Genomic DNA, 9961 nt, shown 5'->3' with positions numbered 1-9961 from the left:
TATGACCATCGCCGTGGCGGGCTTGACTTTAATGGATGCCTGTCTCCACCAATCACAGTCGCTCTTTTTGACGAGGAGGTCCGGCTCGTCCAATCAGAAGAGGCCATGGGGCGGTCACGTTTCCTGCGCTTTCCTCTTGGTTGTGCAGCGTGGACTAGAACGGTGTCACTGGGAGCTTTAGTCACTCATTCTCCGTCCAAACCACTTTCTGTGAGTATTTTAATATGTCATTTCTCACAATATTTACAGCAGTTTCAGTGATGATGCCATGCAGAAATTACAGTATGATTGCATGGAGGAAATGAGAAATGGACAATCTTGCTAACATGTTACTGCTAGCTTGCTAATGACAGGTTGATCTGCAAGTTGGCTGATGTAACTCTACATAGTGCTGTTGATGGCTCAATATTTTTCTCATTGTGCCTCTGGTTTGTGTTTTTGCAGTTGAACATGATCAGTATTTCAGCCACTGACTTAAGATAACAGATTTATTTTAGCTACCTCACCCTTTACAAAACAAGATAAGCTTGTGTTGAGAAAAGCAAACAGGCACAAAGCTGTTACTTCCATCTCATCACAAGAAGGTTTCAGATTCATGTGGTTTCCAACGAGGAGGTTTCGTAGTCAGGATGGGGATAGGAGCTGTTTACTGTCCGCTTGTCAGGGCCCTAGAGAGCAGGTGATACCGGCTGTGTGATTTCCATTCGCAACGAGTGTTCCTATGGGACAGAGAGGGTTTAGCGCTTTTTAATTAGAGGAACTTATAGGAACAATATCTATGACACTAAACACATGTCTTTTATATTATTTTTTTATGATATTCCTGCAATAAAGTAGATAATGGGCTATAATAATTCAGGTAACAACATAAACAACGTGTTTTTTTCTTTTGCATTTGTTGCAGATCAGAAAATGGACACTACTTTGAGTGCATCTCAAATTCGTGAGAAGTTTATTGACTTCTTCAAGCGATATGAACACCAGTATGTCCATTCATCATCCACCATCCCCCTAGATGATCCTACACTGCTTTTTGCCAATGCTGGCATGAATCAAGTATGTGCTGTTGACTTTGACGCATATTGTGCCAAAATAAAAAAACAAAAAGTTTATAATACATAACTCCTTTTGTATTATTAAAGTTCAAGCCTATTTTCCTGAACACCATTGACCCATCTCACCCAATGGCCAGACTGAAGCGTGCAGCTAACACACAGAAGTGTATACGTGCAGGAGGGAAACACAATGATCTGGATGATGTTGGTAAAGATGTGTACCATCATACATTTTTTGAAATGCTTGGGTCCTGGTCATTTGGAGACTACTTTAAGGTATTTCAATCAAGTTTTTATGGGTTATTCCTGTCCTTGTTTATTCTTCTCTGAATGTCTGTGGTTTTCACCCCTCCTTACAGCAACTGGCCTGTAAAATGGCCTTAGAGCTTCTCACACAGGAGTTTGGAATTTCCATTGATCGCCTGTACGTCACATATTTTGGAGGAAACGCTGATGCTGGTCTAGAACCTGACCTGGAATGCAAACAGATTTGGATTGACCTTGGGTTAGTATGGCTGATTTATTTATTTTAGATATAAAGGTATTTTCTCTGTAGCCTGTGCAATATATACAGAACATTCTTGTTAATATAATGACATTCCTGTTACTTTAATTGTGATTGACTGAAGTTGTTCAATTGTAAATCTGTTGACAGTGTTGCAGAGGCCCGTATATTGCCTGGTAGTATGAAGGATAACTTTTGGGAGATGGGTGATACTGGCCCTTGTGGACCCTGCAGTGAGATCCACTATGACCGCATTGGGGAACGGGACGCCTCTCACCTGGTCAACATGGACGATCCAAATGTTTTGGAGATTTGGAACCTTGTGTTCATCCAGTTCAACAGGTACTGTTCTATCTAAATTTTTCTTATTTTCTAATAGCAATATTCATGATTAGTAACCACTGTAGTCTTGTGAAGCACACCATCTGCCCTTAATGTGTATTGTATAGGCTTTAAATAGAAACAGTTTTCCTGTAATGTAGGCTTGCCCTTGTTTTTCCAGTTTGACAGGTCTGGTAAAACTGGTATTGCTACATAGATTTTATTTTAATACAGTATATAGAGTTGACCATAATACTTAATGTTATGATTATTATTATTATTATTATTACTATATTAATAATACTTAATTCGTAGTATCATGTTAATGATAATCATAAAAATAATAATCATGTAAATATAAAATAATGATAAAGATGATACATAATTGTATTATTATTATTAAGGTAAATTTAACCCAGCATAATTGCATTATGGGACATATTGATGCCTTGCAGGTTTTTCATAGTTCAATCTGTAAATCCAACTACTTTTGTCATTATGTATATAGTTATAGTCAAGTATCTCGGGGTATATAATATATATAATGCTAGCCTATTTGTGGGTTCTAACTTTCTTTTGGCTTGATCTTATGTAATATTTGTTGTATTCAATGTTAACCATTGCACCATTCCACCAGTTTGTGAATTCTGTGTACTTTTTAAATTCTCATTCCAATATTGTCAATTCAAAAGGGAGTCTGAGACTTTGCTGAAGCCCCTGCCTAAGAAAAGCATTGACACAGGAATGGGCCTTGAGCGCTTGGTGTCTGTCCTGCAGAACAAGATGTCAAACTATGACACTGACCTCTTTCTTCCATACTTTGAAGCTATTCAGAAGGTAAGAAAAAGTACAAAATGGGCCTAACTATTGGAGTTTAAAGTCATTGTCATAATTGTACTTTGTCTACTTCTTGGGCCACTAAAATTCCTGCCTCATTTGCTATAATGGCATTTTGACAGATTTTAACCTGCTTCAGGGCTTTGTAAAATTAATGCATCAATTAACTTCATCACTACACCTACACACATACAACACTACATCATAAATCATCATATATCCAGGCCTAATAAGAAAAAAAGAAAACATATTTGAAAAATAATTACCGGTACACAGTTCTGGAACAAAATTTCCCGTTCATTTTTCTTTCAGAATAAAAATAAATATTAAAAGTTCAAAATCTTGCTCTGGGCTAATCAGCCAAGTGGTAACTAGTGAAGTGACCACAAGACCTATAATCTTATTTAAAACTGGTTTCTGAAACTTTGTAAACGGTGAAGTTATTAAAACATATCGCAGAATTTTGCCTTTTTGGACGTAAAACGGCCACATTAATGATAGTAGTTGCCATATAGCTGGTTAGCCTCCGTGATGCCTTTGAACTCTTAATATTTGAATTTGTTGGAAAGTCTGGTAAAAATGAAGGGAAAATTACTTCCGGAGCCTGAGCAGGCTATCACTGTTGAATTTTTTTCCAGGGCACAGGGGCCCGGCCATACACTGGTAAAGTTGGTGCTGAAGATGAAGATGGCATTGATATGGCTTACCGTGTGCTGGCGGATCATGCTCGCACTATTACCATCGCTCTGTCTGATGGAGGTCGGCCTGACAATACAGGAAGAGGGTAAAGCATACATGCATAACTTACTGATGCAGCCCCATTGCGCAATAGTTATTTTCTCTTTAGTTTATGGTCACAATGCCTGGTTTTGCAACACACCACAATGATTAGGTGTTACCCTGATCTTAGTGAAGTGTTGAACTCCTCAGTCTCTGTGAAAAATGTCTTGTAGTTTGATGTGTCCAGTAAACAGATTTTTTTTTTTTCTTTTTAGGTATGTGTTAAGGAGGATTTTGCGTCGTGCCGTCCGTTATTCCCATGAGAAGCTTGGAGCTCAGAGAGGCTTTTTTGCCTCACTGGTGGATGTGGTGGTGGAGTCCCTTGTAAGCCTCTTTTCTATTATTGTTTGTCATAGATTTGTGTTGTACATTTACTCTAAACCTACTGTGCTGTAGGGCAATGCATTCCCAGAACTCAGGAAAGATCCAGACATGGTGAAAGACATCATCAATGAAGAGGAGGCACAGTTCCTCAAAACCCTCAGCAGGGGGCGTAGAATCCTCGACCGAAAGATCATGAGTCTTGCTGACAGCAAGACAATTCCTGGTGAGAAGCTGAATTATGAAACTGCATCATTTTGAAACTCAAAGTTGTTTATTTGTTTTTTAATTCCTTCGTTGGTGGGTAATAAATCTATGAATGTCTTGTGTGCATGCAGGTGACACAGCATGGCTGTTGTATGACACATACGGTTTCCCTCTGGATTTGACCTCTCTGATAGCAGAGGAGAAGGGGATGCAGGTGGACCTCGCTGCATTTGAAGAGGAAAAAAAGGCAGCGCAGGTGAGGATATGTAACAGTTTTAGGGCAGTATATACATGGAGGAGCTTTTATTCCCTGTGGTCTGAGTATGACCTTAGTATCTGAACATTGGTCCTTTAGTCAGCAGTTTGTTTCAGCACTTTCAGTTTCCAGTATTGCACTATTGGAAAGAATAATTTTTGTAAAAAATAAATTCCCTATATCCTGTTGTAATTGGACATTATGCATAAGTAAGTAGTGTCATTTCACTAACTTTACTAAAAATAAATTTGACAGTGTGTTTTTGCTTTGCTGCCTCATTGAATTAAGGGAAGGACCATGAACCTTTCATTTTTGACATTCGCTTTAGGTTCTGATTTTAGTTTACATGTAATGACTTTATTGCTATATTTTGCTTGTAGCTAAAGTCACAGGGAAAGGGTGCAGGAGACGAGGATCACATCATGCTTGACATTTACGCTATTGAAGAGTTGAGAAACAAGAACGTTCCAGCCACAGACGACTCCCCCAAATACAAGTACACCTCGGATGAAAAGGGCGACTATGGTTGGTGTTAATCTCTTAACATCCCAATGCTCTTAGATGGTGCTCTTTGTCTAATGCACTTTCCTCCTGTTCTCAATGCAGTGTTTGAGGCAGCCTCAGCCACAGTTCTGGCCCTGCGCCGTGACCGTGCTTTCTGTGATGAGGTGACCACCGGACAAGAATGTGGGGTGTTGCTGGACCAGACCTCCTTCTATGCAGAGCAGGGAGGACAGACATTTGACGAGGGTTATATGCTTCGCGAACATGACTGTACAGAAGATGTGAGTACACATAGATGGATTACACCTAAACGCTCATTAAAGGTGCACTATGTTGCACTAAATTTTATGGTGGAGGGTCCATCACCTGCTTGTCTCAGGTAAACAAGAGGTTTTATGTGGTTTTATGCCATTTTGTAGAACATTCCAGGCAAACATGTCTGGGGGGAAAAGAGAGTTTTGGAGTTTTAAACCTGCATAATGCTCCTTTTTTAATAATTGGAAATAAAAGCAAAAACATTATTGCTATGTTTTTTTCTGTTGAATTGTAACAAAGTCTTTCCTCTTTGTTGCAGCGTATGGAGTTCACAGTTAAGAATACACAAGTTAGAGGAGGCTACGTTCTGCATATCGGTACAGTTTATGGCACACTTAAAGTTGGCGACCATGTCACTCTATATGTAGATGAGGTAAAGTTCAACAAATATTCAACTTTTTGTTTTTTTAAAATGACCAAGGGGTGTTGAAAGTAAAATAAGTTGAAACTTTTTTTTAATGTTGTTGTTTAGGCTCGCCGGAGGCCAATTATGAGCAACCACACTGCAACACACATCCTCAACTTTGCCTTACGAGGGGTTTTGGGTGAAGCGGACCAGAGAGGCTCCCTGGTTGCTCCAGACCGTCTACGCTTTGACTTCACCGCTAAAGGATCTCTGAGCACTGGGGAGGTCCGACGCACTGAAGAGATCGCCTCTGCTATGATCAGGGACGCTAAGGTCGGTAAAAGGCATAAAAGTGTAACTCCATACTGTAGCTCATTTTTGTCAAGGAAATTAACTCATTTTAGAATGTGGACATCCAAAAAGGAGATCATTATGGGTTTTGAGACCAGTTTCTGTGGCTAAATTTGATAGTCTTCAAATATAACGAAATACAAAATACTACCTGTATTGCAATGATTTTGAACCTTGTTTCTATACAAACATACAAGTGGGCCATGCCTCTTTGCTCTACAATGTTCACACAAAACTTTACATCTTTCCTTTGAGCTGATATGCTGTGCAAATATCTTGAAAATATCTCTGTCTAAAACAAAAGGCAACTCCTGATATAAATAGTACTGCATACATTTTGAAACCTTTTTTATTCCCTGATTATAACTATATGCATACTATTTATCTTTAACAATTTGTATGTAAGATTTGTTGAATTTTGATGTTCAGCTATGTATTTTTGACTGAATGAATCCCATTCCCTGTTCCTTTAGCCGGTGTATGCGATGGAGGCTCCTCTGGTACAAGCCAAAGCCATCCAGGGGCTGCGTGCGGTGTTCGATGAGACGTACCCTGATCCTGTGAGAGTGGTGTCCATCGGCATCCCAGTCCAGGACCTGCTAGATGACCCCAATAGTGCTGCTGGTTCCCTCACTTCCATTGAGTTCTGCGGAGGAACGTAAGGAAAAGTTTTATTCTTAGTTCCAGCTTTACTTATAAAATGCTTTCTGTATGGTGTCATAAAAAAAGATCCTTGTATTAATAACTTTTAATTACACCAAATTGTCCTAGTGACACTTGCCTCTTTTTGATTTATATGCAATACTAGGCTGGGAACCAGATCCCTCACGATTCAATATGATATACGGGTCACAATACAATAAACTTGAAAATGCTACGGCGATACATGCGTTAAATAAACTATAAAACTGTAGTGCTGCCGTAACTTTTCTGAAATATACCAAAAGTACTCATAGATATATCGATACAGGAGGTGCACTTTCAATACTGAATCAGCAAATTAAGTATCATAAGTACTGAGTATCATCGGTGGTTTGCACACCTCTTTCTAATACTGCCTTTAATCATCAGCATAATTGCATGGCTACGATTTCCCAATTTAATCTTTAAGTTTTAAGTTTGCATTACACACAGATTGCTGAAATAGTAAGTTTTTTTTGGTTTGCATCGATCCAGTCATCTGCAGAACTCTGGGCATGCTGCACCGTTTGTTATTGTCTCAGAGGAGGCCATCGCTAAGGGCATCCGCCGCATTGTAGCTGTGACAGGAACAGAGGCCCAGAAGGTCAGCACTCACTCACACACTGCTTTAGCTAAAGCTCCTTCACTATGCATCACTACTTTGTATTCCTGAGTGTACCGTTTGTTTCTTCTGACTCTTAAAAGTACGAAGGGAGCCCTTATGGGTGCCCTTTAACTCAAATCACCTTTCACTGTTATTTAAACATGCAGTAGAATGGTTTTGAAGAAGTTTTAAACAGTCTTTCTGCTGCTCTGTTTTATTTATTTTTCTGTCTTATTCATGTTTGCTTTGAAACTTGAATTAACTTTTTTATGAGAGCAAAATTCTATATTGATATCACTGTATTTTATATCCACATTTGTTTTCCCAAAAGCCTGAGAAAATGCATTCCTAATAGCACAACATATAATGGTAATCTGCTAGGTTTCCTCTACACACTGTTGTATACTTATACTCAATTAAAAGTGCACAAATATATCTATGCCTTTTAATTCATGCATTTTAATAGACCATTTAACCTTTATTATCAAGTCTCCGTGACCCCTGTGCCGTGTCCCTCAGGCCCAGAGGAAAGCTGATGCTCTGCACCAGGCTCTGGCCGCTCTGGGAAAGAAGGTAAAGCAGCAAAGCTCACCCAACAAGGACATCCAGAAGGAGATCGCTGACATGACAGAGGTGGCTTTCTTTAAACATAATCTGTTCTTCTATATATTGTATTGTAATATATTGTTTTAACACTGCTTCTCTTATAGTCCATCGGCACTGCTGTCATCTCACAATGGCAGAAAGATGAGATGAGGGAAACATTAAAAGGCCTAAAAAAGATCATGGATGATTTGGACCGCAACTATAAGGCTGACATCCAGAAAAGAGTCCTGGAGAAGATTAAGGAGGAGATTGAAAAGAACCCCAACCAGGAACTGCTTATCATGGAGATGGAGCCTGGGGCCTCTGCAAAGGTGAACACAGTAAATGAAAGTTGGATATTGCTGTGTGGGGCCTCAGCGCTGGACCGGATTAGCATGCGGCAGAACACTTTATTAAAAAAGGATTCTTTGTTGCAGTGCACTTTTTCTCACAGCTTATCAGATTGTGTTTTCGCCAGAGACTAAATCAGCGCTGTGGCCATTAGTTCTGACCTTGGGACATCGATACTGCTGATAAGACTTTGCTTCATTCTTGTTTACTTTTCTCTCCTTCTTTTGCTCAGGCCCTTAATGAGTCACTGAAGCTGCTAAAGACCAACTCTCCTCAAACCGCTGCCATGCTGTTTACGGTTGACCCCGAGGCTGGCAAGGTCACCTGCCTCTGCCAGGTTCCACAGGTGAGCACAACAAAGGCAATGCTGGAATTGAAGCCGAACTTTTAAACTTAGTCACTGCTCGGTATATTCCTCATTAGAACTCTGTAATTAAGCAGATTTTAATTGAATAGAAATCCAATCATTCCAAATGATCAAGGATATGTTTGGTTCTGTTTATGAGAGGTCTGCAGCAAATCCTGTAGGAGTCTGTCTTGAATACTGAAAGACTTTTTTGATCATATTCTTTCTACTACAATCAATCAATACAAAACGGAAAATCGCAATACTGCTCAGCCGTTCTCTTCATACTACTACCATCTGACCTTTCTCCAGTTTGTCAGCAGACTAAAAAAAAAACAAAAAACATCTGAATTTAAGATGTAATCACAGTTTGAGTCTGGACCCAGCATCCCACACTGTCTCGTTTGAATAAACCATGAGGTACAATTCCTCAATGTGCTGTGTGTAAATAAACCTTGACTTTGCCCTTGTGAAAAAGTGTGATTATTTATTATTTATAGAGATAAAAAGATTTGAATATAGATTAATCATCTATAATTAAATCTATTACATTTCAATATTAATCTGGTCTTTTTGCAGCCATTGAACCACAGTTAATTTCTTTGTTGATTTCCAGGAGACTGCAAATCGTGGCTTAAAGGCCAGTGAGTGGGTTCAGGAGCTCTGTCCCCTCTTGGATGGGAAAGGCGGTGGGAAGGACATGTCTGCCCAGGCCGCCGGCAGGAATACAGAATGCCTGCAGGAAGCGCTACAGATGGCCAACAATTTTGCAAAGCTTAAACTGGGAGAGAATTGAGAAGGAAGTGATGAAGTTGTGTTTAAAAGAATTGGTTGGAAAAGTTAATGCCCTGACTGGGTCCGCCATCTTCATCAACTAACCATCTTCACTCCATCAGACATGAGAAAAGGTCGCAAAGCACACACAAAATAGCCACTATTTATTGTTTGAATAAAAGTGATGCAGGAAAGTCTTAACACTTGAATATGTGAAGATGCTATTGGTAGAAGACACCTCAGGCTGTCAGAATAAGGTTTTTTAATGTCTGGTTCCTTTTATCTTGCATGTGTCCATAAGAGAAGGATAACATGGCCTGATTTAGCCTCGTGGAAGTTCACTACAGCAATCCAGGTTAAAACTCGGTTAATTTTTTACTGTCGCTGTCTTGCTCTGTACATCTTTGAGCAAAGTCCAAGTTCTAATTGGTGGCTGAATTTGACTTGCTCATGCAATGGCTGTATGATAGGTTTGATGTTTCTCCACTAATTGTCATGTATAATACCTCTTACATGTATGAAAATTATGTATGTCATTTAAATATTAACATTTTATCATTGTAGCATTTCATTGTCAGTCAATGTAAATTGAATAAACTTGATACTTGATATCTTCTGTCTTATGATCTATAACTTGTAAAATCTTAATATAATAGATCTATTTAAAGACCTGATTTAGATTATCTATTAATAGTCTATCTATTTTTAATTAGTCCTGAACAAAGACTAGCCCAAAAGAGGACAAAAACATGACTCTAAAGTAAACAAACATTAAACCTGCAGACAACATTGGCAGCTCCTTCTGGTAGTATACAATGTTTG

General features: G+C 39.1%; 1 protein-coding gene across 2 annotated transcripts; it reads left to right on the top strand.

The window, feature by feature from the left end:
• The first annotated feature begins 120 nt into the window (after positions 1–120).
• aars1 (alanyl-tRNA synthetase 1) lies at positions 121–9784 on the top strand. 2 transcript variants are annotated; one of them, XM_033967719.2, is made up of 20 exons: positions 121–210; positions 905–1056; positions 1143–1331; positions 1415–1560; positions 1711–1902; positions 2574–2718; positions 3357–3502; positions 3714–3822; positions 3895–4045; positions 4158–4282; positions 4663–4807; positions 4889–5067; positions 5361–5474; positions 5574–5780; positions 6272–6456; positions 6975–7083; positions 7603–7716; positions 7794–8000; positions 8252–8365; positions 8982–9784. In XM_033967719.2, exons 2-20 carry the CDS (start codon positions 913–915, stop codon positions 9159–9161), a joined length of 2901 nt encoding a protein of 966 aa, XP_033823610.1. In that variant the 5' UTR covers positions 121–210; positions 905–912; the 3' UTR covers positions 9162–9784. The 2 variants fall into 2 exon arrangements, with proteins under 2 accessions (XP_033823610.1, XP_033823611.1); XM_033967720.2 differs by having other exon boundaries at positions 132–210; positions 910–1056; positions 8982–9749.
• The last annotated feature ends 177 nt before the right edge of the window (positions 9785–9961 follow it).

This window comes from Periophthalmus magnuspinnatus, chromosome 6 (assembly GCF_009829125.3).
Source record: "Periophthalmus magnuspinnatus isolate fPerMag1 chromosome 6, fPerMag1.2.pri, whole genome shotgun sequence".
NCBI classification, from domain to species: Eukaryota; Metazoa; Chordata; class Actinopteri; order Gobiiformes; family Gobiidae; genus Periophthalmus; species Periophthalmus magnuspinnatus.
This window is presented reverse-complemented; position numbering and strand designations above follow the sequence as displayed.